At 32.8% G+C, this 17032-nt stretch overlaps 1 protein-coding gene across 1 annotated transcript; it reads right to left on the bottom strand.

Moving 5' to 3' along the window:
* Positions 1-10185: 10185 nt before the first annotated feature.
* Positions 10186-11627, bottom strand: LOC140800107 (transcription factor MYB36-like). Its single transcript, XM_073154770.1, has 3 exons — positions 11424-11627; positions 11116-11245; positions 10186-11012 (listed from the first exon to the last, which is right to left on the bottom strand). The coding sequence occupies exons 1-3, from the start codon at positions 11557-11559 to the stop codon at positions 10298-10300; spliced, it is 981 nt and encodes a 326-aa protein (XP_073010871.1). The 5' UTR covers positions 11560-11627; the 3' UTR covers positions 10186-10297.
* Positions 11628-17032: the final 5405 nt, after the last annotated feature.

Below are 17032 nucleotides of genomic sequence, written 5' to 3'. Positions count from 1 at the left end.
TATATTGGAAGCAGTGGAATGAAGAGGGCTGTATATATAAGAGGAGAGACAGGGATAAGCTTTGATGGATGTTATTGTGGGAAAATTTACATTTTGCACCCTTTCTTTTGTGTCTATTATCCTTTACAGAATAGCTTAAAAGTCAGAATTTAGTTCTCTCTTTTTCTTAAAGGAAAAAAGTTGAATACGTAAATTCGCCCTATGATAATATATAGGTTTTTTATATCATTCGATGCCTATAATTATTTCAAATTAATATCAGAGAGAGTTTCAACTAAAAAATCGAATAATCGTATAAAAACCCCCCCACAAAGTGTAAATTAATCACATACAAAAAAGGAGGGTGAAAAAAAATAATTTTTTTGTTAGTTAGATATAGTTTTCAGATGAATAGAAATGGAAAAGCTCCAAGTGATTTGATTACCCCTCACTCAAAAAAGTATAGTGAGAAGCGCACTATAACAATAATGGACAAGGGGAGAGGGGGAGGAGAATACAAACAAAATGTACTCTTGGATATAATTGACTATTTTAATTTCTTAGTCATTATTAAATTAAGGAGTAATTTATACAGTTTATCTTCTCGTGGTTTAGTTCCATTTCGGCGCTTAATCTTCTTATGATCAAAATCAAATTGTAATTATTAATCAACCATTGATGAAGATATAATTATTAGTAATTTACACAGTTTAATTATTCCTACATAAATATAGTTTGATTAATTCGATAATAGGAGCAGTAATTTGGCTATGTAGCAACTTTCTTGTGGTAAAAAATTGGCACTAATCTAGTTAGTTTTGGATGAAAACATAATAGTTAGGATCTACTTTGGACCACAAGAGAATTAAGCCCTTGTTTGGTTGAAGGAGGACATCTCGGCAATGGTAGGGAATGATAATATTAACTATGATATTAATTAATTATAATAAATTCAATGCCATCTAAGTATAAATCGTGGCTAAGGGATCTCTAATTCATAGATAAAAGTCTCTTATTCTTCAACCAAATAGGCATAAGCAAGTTTGAAATACATGGGTATAAGTTAAAATCGAGCCAAAAAAACAAGGGGAATTAGAGTTTGCCTTAAATTAAAATTCGCATTATCTTGTATTCTATTTGGGCCTTACAATTGGTGATTACTTGTCCCATCAACTATATTTTCATTTGTTTTTCTTGGTACAATTTGAGGTACATGTAACATTATTGTATGAGAAAAAAAAAGTATGGTGAGAGAGGAAAGGTGGCGAGCACTTATTTCTTTTCATTATAATAACATCCGTGGTTTGATGTAGTGGTGAACACAGGAATGTAAATAGAGAACGCATGCAGATTACCAGCAACCAAGCTGTGCAATTAATAATAGTTGAGTTTTTTTTTAAAAACATAAATTTAATGAGAAACTTTTGTGATGCATGCATTGTTAAGTAGGAAGAGATCAATAATTAATGTCAAGATTCATGAATGAGGACATGCCATACTCGACCTTGCAATAAATGCAATCATTGGTTGCTATTTCAGACCACTGTGCATAAAGTATATTAATTGGATCCTTTGCCCCACCATTAATTTTGAAGATTTTTTTGTTAATTAGCTTGGAAAACAAATGAGGCAAACATCCCTAATAAACTAGATAGATAATTAACAGGGGAAGTTATACTTTATCGCATTGTGATTTAACTCAATTGTGCAAGAGCACTTAACTCTCTTAGTCTAGATTAAAGTTCAAATATTATATTTTTATCATTTAAAATTTGATTAATATTAATTATTTAGATGCATTAAAAATTTATCCGATTTTCTATAACTTTGTTTATAATAAGAGTCTTTAAATTTGACAATTAGGTTGGCAAATATGATATAAAAAGTAATTGCTATACTATAGTTCAGACAACATGGAGATTAAATACTTATGTTAAAAATAAATAAAAAATTATGCAATAGTCAAAATGTAATTAACCCAAATAAAAAAGAAATGGTTTAACAATATGAATGGAAAATAACACAAAAGTTACACCTCGTAGATGTAAAAGAGAAACAACCAAGACTAAGAAAATATCATTCACATTCTAGTTTTACTTAAAAAAATCCATAATCTGGTGTCAAGTTAAACCAAAATATGAATTATTTTAGTTTTTTGGTTCCAATGATCCAAAATAATTTCAAAATTTACATATTATCCCTCTAAGTTAACTCTAAATTAATAATGAAAAGAGTTCCTCCATGATCATCTACTAATTAAAAGGCCATGTAAACATTTACAAGAAGGTCATAATTATGCCACCAAATCAATGTTGCCTCTCTAAGAAAGTACTGCATGCCGGCAAGACTTCCCAAGAACAAAACTTAGTGCTCGCTGACAATTATTATTATCATCATTTCTCTCGTATTAGTCGACAAACTCGTTATCTTATACCTCGATCTGTAGCCATGCAAATTATTTTTTGAGCACGATGCAAGACAAAGAGTATTTGGACGTCAGTAGTTGTTGCCATTATGAACATCATATGGTTCATACTTTGAATTTTGTAACAAGTATCAAAACTGTCATCCATGTACTAACAACAAATTAAAGATTATATTGCTAAACTTCTATAGAAAAAGAAAGAAAATAATTTATTAAAAATATTATATATTTCGTCCTAAGGGTCTTTTGACTTCATATATTGAAAAAAAAAAACTAAATCTACGTATATAAAATGTAATATAAAAATTAGTTTTAAATTTATGAAATCTCCTAAATTTTAAAGGCCAAAACGAGCTTATTCACACAATTAAGTGGACAGAATATATAAGATATTTATTTACAATGATTTTTTATTTAATAATGCTGCATCATGAAACGTACCAAACCAAACAACCGCTACTAAGTATTCATTCCATTCATGCAGCACTTTATTCCTGAATCTATTAAAATACTAACCAAAGTACATCATGAAGTTTCTAGTACCTGTCATGCTTCACCATGGCAGACACTTTTTAGGATTATTTTTTACCATTACTGTTACAATCTTTTTTTAATCAAAGTATAACACGTTCAAATTTATTTCAAAACTAAGTATAATTTCTTTCAGTTTAACGTCACACGAAAAATCATTATTTAAGATAACAATTCTTACTAGATTTGTCAATTTTCTAATAGAATAAAAACTCATTTATTTTTATGAATATATTATACTCATAGAAACTAATTTACATTAATTGCTTCTCATATTTTATTTATAAAACTATTGAAGTAGTTCTTTATAGTATAAATCACTATCCATATTATTCACAGAGAAATGATGATTTTTTATTATATTAAAAATAATAATAACTATATTAAGAATCACTATGTCAAATAGATTTTCTATACTACGTGACTACTTTTAGGATAAAGTTTGAAAACGTTAGCATTTCGTAAAATTCTAATTTGATAAAAAACTCCACTCTTTATATCCATTTCAGTACAAGCAGTACTATAACTATACTATTTCTCCCATAGGCCTCCATATCCCATGGCCATTCCTCAAAACCTACGGCATGCCCACATACATGAATGATTTGGGCGACATGCATGACATATTTGATACCCCACCATGCCACACGCAGCTTTCGCGGCAAATGCGCATCGCATAACTAAATACCATGACATGACACAGAATAATTTTTCCTATTCACCATGGATGATGTCATATGATTTAGGGTTTGGGTAAGTTGGAAGCTCAAATATAATTGGATGAGCAAAAAAGTCCACTCTTGTGATCATCACTTGTGCCCTTGGAATGTTCTCTCTCTCTCTCTCTCTCTCTCTCTTTCTCTTTCTCATTATTTCCACTAGTGGAGTTGATAGAATTTAAGATAGCTTTAAGCTACTACTGCTGCTGCACCAATATGAGCTTTATCTCCTACTTGCATTCACCTAACAAAGTTGCAGGATATATATATATAGATGTGCATCATATTCTCATATATATTCTTAGGATATAGAGAGGCTGCACACTGCTCACCTGAATCTTTTCTCTATAATATGCAGTCTGCTCGCATTTGGCCTCCTTTGGTTTGCAGTCAGCCGTCTGGCTGCAGGATAAGAAAAAACGTGGGCAATGATAAATAAAAATAAATTACGGTTAGAATTTGAAACCATGAGATGAGATATATTAACTACTTTAGATATATGACATGACTTTCCACCCATACTGTGAATAATCTTAAAAATAAGTACATAGAGAATTAACTCAAGGAGAAAGAGATAATGATAGGCTTTTATTCTTTTCAGGGGATATATTTCTTTATTATATTAAGAGAACAACGTGCCTACCTTGTTCAAGAGTTTGTACGGACTAGCTCTTCCCAATATTTATGTTGGAAATTGGCAAAAGATCGACCTAGCTAGCAAAACAAGTATGATGTATTAGGAGCCTAAGCAATCATTGAGTATCCTTATAATCTCTTTTAGTTACTCAATCTTGCTGATTATTAATCCCAAAACGGATGCTATACCATATCCACTAAGATCTCCTGGAAGAACAATATCACCTCATGGAACCAAAACAAATATTCCCATCCCAATCCCACCCTCGTCACCATCGTTCAAACGGCCCCACAGAAAGCAGTGTTGCAAGAAGTGATCAAGCATCGATCAAACCTGCGTGCAATCCAAATCACGGCACTAACCCAAACAGGCAGGCAGGCAAGCAAGCAAGCAAGCAAGATGGCAGAATCTAGAAACCCAAGCAGTAGGACCACAAGGGCGGGCGCACTAATTCCTGAAATGTTGGTGGGTCCCCCTTGTTCTCCTCCCAGGTGGACTTATGACATCAATCGAGGAACTTATCCGTCATACGAATACGGGCAGGTCGCTATCCGGGGATTGCAACTTGGGCAGCTTGGCCAAGCCATGAGAGAGGGAGAGAGAGAATATGAGAGATGCTGCTTGTCTCCATAGGGCCAGACTCGGATAAGGGCGTATAAGCGTGGGGATAGTGGCAGGTGGGTATCCGGGGGGGGAGGGGAGAATAGCGAGGGGTGTGATTGGGGCTCTCGATCGCTGCCCCGCCACCTCCAACGATAGGTCGCATCGGATAAAGCAACGCTGTTCTCCACTAGAGACTAGTGCGCGAAAAGGAGGAGGGGGGGGTTTTGGGGTGCAAATGGGGTTTAATTCTGAGAACCATACGGGAAGTGGAGATGCGGTGGTGGTCTTTTTATTTTTATTTTATATATATATATATATATTGGTGATGATCCACTTCACCGCGTGAATCTTTGGCATTCTTTAATTTTACTTTTTTATTTACTTAACTATAGGATAATTGGATTATAACTTTCTAAACTATTGTCAAATTACCACATACATCCCTTATTATTTTTATTTTTTTTGGTCCACATCGTTTCTTAACCTTGCTAATAAAAAATATCAAATAATAATATTATTTTCAAATTTTCTATCTTTCTTTTCTCTAAAATAAAGATAAAATTCTTAGATAGCTTAAAATTGATCATATGATACTAACGAACCAATAATTAATGAAATGCGCATTTCAAAGGTTTTTATATAGTTAAGTGTCTAGGTATAAATATTCATTTAATATTTCGAGAGTGAATCTTGCTAAAAAATATCCTACTATCTATATTTACATAATTACCATTCAAAACTTCTAAAATCTTATAATTAGCACTAAAATTTTCTTGATGTGATCTGAGCCTAATCAAGCCAACTTACAAAGTGGTTTACGTTTGCTGGGTCGAACCTGTTTATTTTAGTATTAGTGATTTATTATTTTTATCTGGCATAAGGCTCGGTGGTCAAATGTCTGGCTAACAACATTCCAATGGCGAAATATATGAGCAACCTTCATTGAGGTGTTTGAACGCTTGACTAGTGATATTCGCATGCTACAATCCGAGAGAAACCTACATCGACGTGTTCGAATGCCACAATCCAAGGGGCAGCAGATCGTCGAATCATTTGAACGCCGTCCAACAGTGATCGAATGCTTTAATCTAAGAGCATTATTCATCGAAATGTTTGAATGACTATTCGACAATATTTGAACACTATAATTCAAGAGCATCCTAGGCATTTGAACATCGTCCAATGACGTACGGACGCCCAAATTCAGAGTGCAAATTTGAAGTTTTAACAAAACATTCAAATACCTACCTAATGAAGTTCGAACATCCAACGCTGAGATCATTTTGTATTTAGATTAATTTAAATATTTTTAAATTTTTAGCTAGCATCTAAATATTTGGAAGGCAAACACTTTTATATTATGGAAGACTATTGATATTTTTATCTTCTCCTACCTCTTATCTCTCTCAATGTTCTCCTTCGATCCAAGGCTGACACCGTCAAGCCGATGCCATTCCCTTCTTTTTCGGTTGCCGATCACCCTATTCCAATTGGGCTGGTTATTTTCTTTCCCCACCTTCAAATCCTAGCCGCCGGCTAGTTCCTCACTTCTCTTCCATCAATCCCTCCTGCTTCTTCTTTAGGGTTGACCATTTTTCCCTATTTTTTCTTTCTAAGTATTAGATCTATCACACGCTATCATTATTTCTATTATCTATTTCGCTTCCATCCTCTAGATTACACCATTTCTATTGATTCCATGACCAAATTGTCCACCTCTTAGCCGAGTCTAGAATACTTAAAGAGCAGATGTTTGTTAAGATTAGCATATACATGTAAATTATTAAAATACTATTCTATTGAGATTTAGAGTGTAAAACATTTATGGATGATTTTTGTTTTGCATAATAAAAAATTTTATTTTCTTGTAATATGATATTGAGTAATACTACATAGTTGTGAAACTATTTTAAGTCCTTTATACAATGATCAAAAAAAGTTTTTTTTTTAATCTCAACCTAAGTTTAATTTAACTGTGTTTAGTTAGATTTAACTAATGGAATGCCTTTTTTATTTAAAAGATCTTAATGATTTCGAGAACAATTCGATAGCAATTATAATACTTTGATATTTTAATTTTTTTATAGTGCCACTTAAGTAAAAATCCCATATTTTTATTTGTTCGCTTTAGGTTTACTAAAAGGCGTGCTATCTAAAACTTTAAAAAGAAAGCTAAGCTATCACGCAACTATGATTTGCCTAGAGTACACTATGACTGGATTGCAGTCTGTTTCTTAGTTGTCTAAACTATTTATCCAACATAGGGTTTGTCTAAGGCCCCATCTGCAAAAGGGGATAAGTTGGTTTATTCGTGATAAATTTTCCTTTATCTTGAAATTCATTGAGTGATAAATTGTTGGGATAAAAAAAAAGGGATATAAACTCAATTTATTTGATTAAATTTATCCTAGGTTTTTGTTGGGATAAAAAAAAGCTATCCCACTCATTCCTCCCAAAGAAAAAATAAATTTGCCCTTCGTAATATATTTAAATGACAAATCTTTATCCTAGTTTAGATTCAGGTACACATTGTAACGTGAGTATAATATACTTGATAATATAATAAATATATTTATAGTAAAATTATAATGCTAGATATAGAATGTTTATCTTTGATGCTATTTCTATATTATATAAATTGTAATAAATTAAATTAAAATATTTTTTGGCTAATAATTCTAAAATGGTGGTGAGAAGATAATATAATAATTGTAAAATAAAATTCTAGTTTATATTTAATTTTAAACGTATTTCCCATCTCAATGCAAAAATAAAAAGAGAAATAAAAAGAAATAAAAAATATCTATTTAGATTAAAATATGAAAAGGACAATAAGATTATTTTTATTTCTTATCCCAACTATCACAACCAAACATCATTCTTATTTCATATTTTTATCTATTACTTATCCCAATTTTGTCAACCTAAAACCTGAAAAGAAATTAGGATAAAGCACCTTTATCATGAAATTAGTCTTTATTTTATTCCTATCCCAATTTTTACTTATTCCATATATATATATATATATATTATCTACCTTCCATCTTGTTGAGCTCACAGAAAGATGAATTAGATATATATATATATCAATCCCTGTGGTTTTCAAGTTCCAATATTATATAAAAGAAGACCCCTTAGTTTGACACTACTGTAAATTAACTAGAATTGGACCTTATATGTTACTTCATTTTTGTAAGCTTAAAGTTAAAAAGAATAATTTTAAAAATGTAACAAACCGTAAGGGTTAAATTTTAAAAATACTAAATCTTAGAAATCCATTTTATAAATGTTATACCGTAGGGATCTAGTTTTTTTTTTCAAAGATAATTTTATAAATTAGCCAATCTTATAAAAGACACCGTTAGAATTGGAGAACAATATAGATCAAAAGGAAAACCAAACGAATGATATCATTAAATTAAAGAGTGATTATATAAGGTAACAAATTATAAGATTTATATTTATAAAAATCAAACCGCAAGAACCAAGTTCAAAAAGATACAAACCATAGCCCATATAGATTGATTTCATATTTTTCTCAAAAAAATATGAAACAAAATAAAATAAAATAAAATAAAGAAAAAATCAGAGCTAAACCGGGCTATACAGTCCTAGCCTAGCCCAAACCAATGGGCCTCTTAAGCCCAGGTTTGGGTGCCAGGCCTTTTTTTACGTCTATAATTTTATGCTATTCTTCTTCTTGAACAATAGATTCACTTTAGGACGCCAATTCTTCATTCCAAATAGAATTCACCTTAACAAGGAATATAGCTAGGTATGCCCTCATGTTATATTCCATATCTCATTTCCAAAGAAACTGTAGATTGAACAACAACCCATGAGCAACTCCTTCCTGTAACTTGAGACCATATCTTATGTAATCCATATTCCATGCCAAATTTAGAGGTGGACATGAAATGTTCATCGTGTTTGGCCTCTCTATTATATTATCGCAATCCAATCACGTAAGAAAACATGAGACTAAGGATAACTACCCTCTAAATCAAGAATAAGAATAGGCTAACAGCTGTTATATCCAGGAACTCCAAGTTGGTATTATTTCTAGCTACCAATCCAATTTCAAACCAACTTTTTTTTGTCCTTTTACAAAGTCCAAGACTTTTGAGTTCCTCTCACTCTCCTGTCATGAGCGTCGTCTATATGAGGGAGCATTGATTTCCTTTGACTGCTCCTTTTTTTTACCCCAAAATGGAAGAGAGAGAAGATTTCCTCTTGACTGTTGTAGATCTTAGATAAAAGTTAGTACATTTTCTTACCTGTAATAATTACATGCTAATCATAAATTAATTAGATAAATCAAATATATACCTTCCTAGAAAACGAGCCACAAAGGGCCAAACAATGTAATATAGTGTTCTAGTAAAAAAATCTATCAAATATTAATCTCTATGTTCATGGAGGGAATCGGACATAAGATCTCCGCATGGCCCGTGGGTTAAGATCAGACCATTGGACTACATTGGGGTGGCTGTTTACAAGAAAATTTTCCCGTTGCCTTCTCTTATCCTAATCTTAGTTTTATTTTTCCTGGTACTGTTTATCTTCTGTTAGCCACCCAAAAAGCTCAACTATTATTTTTTTTTTTTTGGCAATTCAAGGTTTTGCATGTTCATCTCTCTCAGCAGTTAATTCTTCTTGCACGAAGAGTAGCACTTTTAGCCATAGATGCATAATGGCTGCAGTTATTGTTCTTGGCTCCCTGCTTGCTTTAGGCCTATTCCTAATCTTTCTTAGTTATGCCTTGAGCAGCTAGAACTCTAATTAAGTTGACAATCTTGTCTTTTCTAAAGTAGACTTTTTGAATGACTTAACTACGAATTTCATGAAAGCATTCCTTTGTCATACTATCATTAAATCCATGCACATGTCCTCTTATCCTTAGTTTCCAAGTACAATAAATTCAGAATTTCCTTAGAATCTAACCAAAAGCAAAGGATTCAACAGTATCCATCTGTACTAGAACCTTCCAAGAAGATAGGTTTCAAATATACCCACATAAAGGAAACATTAATAGGAGTAAAAGAAGCTGCAATACCTGTCTTGTTCACTAGCTTGAGTAATAGATGCCACCTGGTTTGATCGAAAAGTATGAGATTAATGGCTATAATCTAAGTAGTGGATTCTTTCCGCCAAGCAATATATATAGCAGCATAACTCTCACAAGGAATCTTACCCAGAAAAGAACACTTACAAGGAACCAGCCACTATGAAACTAACATCTGAGATTCTTCAATTAAAATATTGTACATCCAGAATGGTAGAACAAGATGTAGTTAACAGTAGATTGTAATATTATTCACATATCAACAACATGATTGTAATACTCAAAGGGTTCACTTGTATCAACATTATAGTATCTCAACTTGAAAGATGCATGCACGCCTACAACTCGTATCCTAGTAGATAATCTTGAACCATGGAGCTAGATTGAAGAGTACTGGAACAAGAATCCCATGAACCCAAAGACCTTTTCCCATCCAAATTACCATAACTAGCCCACCAGTTGATGCTCTCCTTTTCTCCACCCATCTCCTTGAGACAGTCTAATTCACTCAATGGCGCCTGTTCCTCCTGCAATGCACTGTAGCCGCTCTCGCCGTAGAGCAAGTCGTGCAGCTCGGCCTGAAGCCCTACAGCCCTTGAACTTAAGTTCGTGCCGGAATCATCCACGGCGATGGTGTCGGCGCTCGCTGTCGAAGGAAACCCTAATTTGGAGCTATCAAGAGTTTCCTGCATATTTCCATTGTTACCATTGCACTGGAGGGGCTGTTGCACTGCAGCAGCTGCAATGGCATCAATCTGATGGCTCTGGAATAGCTTTGGCCATAGTGCTGGATTGCTGTAGAAGGAGAAGGAGGAGTTGTTGAGGCCTTGGAGCTGCATGTGGAGTTGCATCCTTTCGAGAGCCGACGCGCTTAGAGTTTGCGAAGGAACGGCATCGTTGGCTTCCTCGTTCGCGTCTTGGTTAGCGAGGGGACGGCGAGAGTGGGAAGGATCTCTTCTTTTGCCTAACAGTTTCTTCTTCAGCTTAGTGTTCCAGTAGTTCTTGATGTCATTGTCTGTTCTCCCTGGCAATTGGGCTGCTATTATTGACCACCTATTGATACAATATGTTTGTAATTAGACTCCAGTTAGTTGATTTACCAACCCTAATTTTAAGAGAATTAAGGAAGTGCAATCAAAATTGAGATATGATCTACCTGCTCCCAATACTTATGTAGAGGCTGCAGATGATATGGTCCTCTTCCTCAGAGAAACCACCATGTTTAATGTTTGGCCTTAAATAATTCAACCATCTCAACCTGCAGCTCTTCCCACATCTCTTCAACCCTAAAATTATTATCAATAATTAGAATAGATCTCAGAACAAGAAGATATATTTTGAGTACTATTACTTGCAACCTTTAGTTTCATAATTTCATCTCTCAAAGGGTATATTGAAACCTACTCAAGGATTTATAAAGATGATAAGAAGCATCAAAGAGGAATGGATCAAGAACAGACTAACCAATCTTATGAGGCAGCGCAATCCAGTTGCCACCAGTGCCATGCTCCTCAATATACGCCTTGAGCCTTGCATCCTCCTCAGGTGACCATGGTCCCTTCTTCACGTTGGCCTTGTCACAGCATGGAGCTCGCCCCATCTCTCTCTCTCTCTCTCTCTCTCTCTTTCTCTCTCTAGGTTCACAAAAGGTAAAAGAAAAGAATGGGTCCTTAGGCTTGGTTGAGGAAGAACCAAAGAAGGTTTGGCCAAGCTTTATAGGAAGTCACCAGAGAGAAAGTTAGGGCTCAGTTGATGTGATGGTCATATATTATATGACAAATCTGCTGGTGAACGGACTCCGGGGATTTTCTGGATCACATTTGGGGACAATATTACGACATCTTCGATGTATGGCTTATTTTTTTCCTGCCTCTCTTACTATATATATAATCTTTCAGGAGATTTTTCAGAGAAAATTATATTCGAGCATTATATTTTGAGCTTAATTTATTCTCGAAGCAACGCACTGCATTAACAGAAAGATCTTAAATACAAAATATTCTACCATAATTAAACTTGATTTTCCAAAAATAGCATCTTTTATTTTATTTTATTTTGAAGAGCTTTAGCTCGATATTCTTGGAAAACCAAGAAAAATATTCTTTGACGATACCTTTTCATTAGCCAGGGTTAACTTAGATTGATTACTTAAAGTAAAATTAAAATTAGTGAGCTTGAGATATTAAAACTAAACGAGTAGATTATGAATCATAAGTTCGTGAAAAATGTAGAGTGAAATATATCTTCTTTTTTCGCCTTTCTTTATGATGTTTTCAGTATCAATTTATCGTGTTCAAATCCTATCATTTTTACATTTCTAAAGAGACCTTTATATTTTAAGAAGAATATTAAAAAAAAAAAAACTACAGAAGAGGCTTGGTGCTATATAATCATTTATTCTAATTAGGATTTGTGTTTGTTAGTTCTGATCAAATAAACCTAGGAAATATTGAGCATATATATATGTATATGTATGTATGATTAAGGTAATTAAGTATATAATTAAATGTTATTTTCTCTTGCTCTCATCAAGTTTCAACTTCTATAATTTGACAAATTTCCAATGTGGTATGGATGCAGCCATTGTGCATGAACCTTGCCTAAATAATATATATATGGAAATTAATCAATCCCATGAGACGTACCTAACACTATTACTTAACCTACAAAAGTTATTCTGTGATTTTTTGAAGACCAAATAGATCACGATGGGTTGGATACACCACATAAGGTCACCCAGAAAGTATGACCTAGGAGGCTAGGAGACAACAGTCCAAAGGTGGCCATTAAAATAATTACTGTTTAAATTATCCATTGACTACCATGTACCAACTGAATTTTAATCAAATTAATGAATTAAAAGCTAGTTTATTTCTTTTTATTAGGCTTAACCATGCTAAGATGCATGCATGATTTATTATACCTTCTATTTTTAACTGCTTACATTCTATTACATGTGTTAACATGATATATATATTTTGTTAACTCGTTTCCTAACAGTTTAAGTTTACAATAAATTAGTCATCTAACATAAAAATTAGAGCAATTATTTCTTATTGTACATAATCTGGTACAATAGATATCATTATTCAATATCATCTTAAGAAATTGTTCTTTGCTTGATTCTTATTCTATATTTATGTATAAGCATAAAATATTAAGGAAATCTTTCTCAGTCCAAATGTTGAATATGACTACTTTAAAGCATTCATTGTCAGTAAAACTCCCAACTCATCAATAGAAATCGAGTGCCTTAACCACTAGGATGCTCGTCAAGAGACCCACAGTTTTACTCTCTTTTTTTTATCAATTGTCTTTAGCTAATTATGTGTTTATATGGAGATAAGACAACTCCAATTTGGACCGCTCAATAGTTTACCCACAAAATCTTCAATAGAATGTGCTAAATAGCTTTCACTCTAGTGTTATATGCTCCCTTCTCTATCTACAAAGTCTATTTCCCTTTCAGAGCTTTTCTTCAAACGCCTAACTAACGTAGAAAAAATGTATTGGGGCTATTTAAGCCCTACGTGAGCTTTTCTTCCTTCATTTATTATGTATATATATTAGTCAGTCGAAATCTAGGTCAACAAGTTATTATCCCAAGTCACAAGGAAACCCAACAACCCTATAACTAACATGACCATTAGTCATTTAATTAATGGTCCATCTTCTATATCTCATGCACCTTAATTAAATCAAAAGTAGGCCAGTTCACAGAAAATTAAAATAGTTTTTGATTTAATTTGTAAGATCATCCATTTTTTGTTTTACCTTTCCAGTTCATTACTATTGTATCAATATTATAAAGAAATAAAGGAGAGAAGAGAGATTGGTGCAAGCTAAGTCTGCATTAAAGTTTTTTTTTTAAAAGTCTGCATTAAAGCACCAAGTAATCTTTTATTGGACAAGTGGATGGACTCTCTTCTTATTCTTTGGTAAGAGGAAGAAAATCCAAACATGAAGGTGTTGGGATTGGCATTACTTTTTTTTTTGGGTTCTTAATGAGGCACCACCACTTTTCAAAAGATATAGTAAAACAATATCAAAAGGAATCCCTCACTCCCAAACATTTAATTAACATAAAGCAAGAAGGCTAAACTATAAGCAAGCAAAGAGAAGAAAAGGGGGAGGAGTGTTGTCATTTTTATCCTTGTCTTTGCCCAATGTTGGGAATCTCATGGAGCTTGGCTCTTGTCAGCACAAAGACCACTCTGAAAGCTTTGGAAAGAGCCAGTTGGGATAAGAACAGGGATTAGAAAAGATTGAGAAGAGGAAAAAGAGAAGTGGGAATTATTACTGGGATTATGTTGATGGACCTAATTGGATTTAGCATTTGACATATACTTGCCTTTGCATTTGTATCGGTTGGATTGCTTGACAAATTTGTCAATTTTTAATAAGGAGAAATGTGGTTAGACCGAAATGGGTGAGCCAGCTCATAATTAGAGTTTACTTTTATAGACGAGAAATAGTAGCTATGCTATATTGCTCATTATTAAATCTTTTGATTTGATTTGGAACACAATAAAGGCCACATCTTGTGCTGTTAGATGAACGTCAATGTATTTATCTTGTACATTTGATGATTGCGTTTGATTCTCAAGCATGTGAAATGTACGTGAATAATGTATTAATATGTATCCAATGACACACTTTGACGGCGACCAACAAAAATTCTCACCTCAAAAAAATCCAAAAACAAATCCAAAATACCAAGCTTTTATAAATGAGAAATGGTAGTATGCTAATAGCTCATTATTAGATCTTTTCATTTGCTTGTAACAAAATACAATTGCCTAATTAAAATGGGATGCACCGCATTTTGATCGGAGTGCAAGATGAACACTATCTGTTCTAATCATACAAGCCTCAATATATATAATTGAAATACAATCATGATCTTCATATGTGTGCAATAATCGTCGTTATATTTGACAACCATGCATAAGATCGAATACGATCGTGCCCATTAGATGCATATGATCGATGCACTATATCGCATGACTCACCCCAGGTAATAACCTATATTTTTTTACTTCAGAAGAAATCCAAAGCATCAACTAGAAAAGCAAATCGAGTCATTCCTTCCTCTTGAAGAACCCTGATAATTAAATTGTCAACCTTTCTCACTCTCCTTTTCTAACTAATTAATGAAGTAATCCATGTCGTGGCATCTTTGTCTCATTCTGTCACTAGTAGCTAGTACAACTGCAAAAGTCCAGAGTGCTGTTTCCATCCATAACACACCAGTCCAGATTCAAACTTGGATCCGACCATTTAATTGCGTGAATGGATAGAGATGAGAAGTGACTTAATTATGCTGGTTTCCCTGATTTCATTTCTTGATTAAGACTTAATGTAGTTTAAAGGTCCTACACTATAAATTAAGGTATTTATACATAATTGCCACAGAAAATGGTCAAATCATCATAATTGGCACTACATTCTTTAAACTATCAAAATTGCCACTAAAATGTTTTGATTCTTTTAGAATTGCTAGTATGATTATTTTTTAAAAGAGTGTTCCTAAGAGATTGTTATTAAAGTTGATAAAACATATATGTGACTAAATTATCCCCCTTTTCTAAGTTTAGAATATGAAATGTTTAATCAACAATTTTTGTCTCACATAAAATAAGATATATTTCATTGTACTATAATATTAGATATAATATTGGATAGCTTTTAAATTATTTTTAATAATTTATGCAAGAGTAAAATATTTTTCTAGATATAAGTTGTGTTCTAATAATAATTAGTTAGATTTAGCTAATAGAATGATATTTTTCAAAGAGCATTTCACAATTTTGAAAGTTTTTAGTGGCAATTATATAAAATTTTTATAATTTAATTGTATACATCTAAAGATTCCAATTTGCTCTCTTTTAATCATACAATTTCACTCACTTTTGAGTATCATTAGAATCGTCGGATGCATAGAATCAATATAGTAACATACACCGATGATAGGCATGCTTAGAGTTATTCGAACCATAGAGTATCATACTCGAAGTAGTACCAAAATAGATTAAACGAGTTAGAAAATCTTTATTTTCTTATTCTATCTGCACTATTAGAATATAGAAAATCAAAATTTTTATTCTCAATTAGCTTAAGCAATTAGTTAACATGGCATTAGAGTAACAGATTCTTAGTTCGAAATAACAATACCACCAAAATACTCCCAATGTATGTTGAGTGATGTTCTAATATCTAGGTTAGGATATTAAAAAGTATTTACTATTTGACTTTTGAATGATTGTAAAAATTATCGAACTGTGGAACAAGATAAAACAACTGACACCTTGGTCCACCTTATGTACTCCTTTTTCTAGTTCTAAGTAAATCTGGAAGAATTAGGAGCCTAACAAGTCGAAGAATATGTGAATGCTTCCATATGCAAGCATTCTTCAGCTAAAGACCTCTTCCTCCCTTCTCGCTTATGGAAAGGTCTTACCGTATCAAAAATATTCAAAGCTGCTATACTAAATCATCATCTTTTTCTGGTATTCTGTCTTGCTAAAGAGGTGACTATAGCATGACATAGGTTATAAATTTTTTTGTTATTTGATAATTTAAGATCTCATAGATTATAGGCTATATAGTGATTATTTTCAATAATTAAGTTGGATTATTAACCGTCACTCTAGTCACAATTAATTTACTATGGTGCAATTGTCCTTTTGTTGTTTCGCTCAAACCTGACTTTGTGGGGGTAGGGCGTTCAACGGGGCTGCAATCTTCTCGTAGTTTTGGATGAATCTAAATAGGTATTCAAAATTTCATTATGGTACGTCATCAACTACTTGTGCTATTACATTAGAATTTTTAAATAATAGAATATATTATTAAGTAATGGATCTATAATATACATTATTATTTTTAACAAAGGGAAGATGCTATAATTTTAAATCACGATCGAATAAGGGGCAAGTTTTATGCTTTTCTTCATTAGGAGAATAATGTGATCTTGGACACGGTGCAGGCCGTGAATATGTATATAGTTTAGCCTATTATATTTGAGTTGGTATAATTATGTACAATTTTTGTTTCATATCTAACGGAAAGAT

This window comes from Typha latifolia, chromosome 13 (assembly GCF_019914945.1).
Source record: "Typha latifolia isolate L0001 chromosome 13, TyphaL0001v2, whole genome shotgun sequence".
In the NCBI taxonomy this organism is placed as follows: Eukaryota; Viridiplantae; Streptophyta; class Magnoliopsida; order Poales; family Typhaceae; genus Typha; species Typha latifolia.
This window is presented reverse-complemented; position numbering and strand designations above follow the sequence as displayed.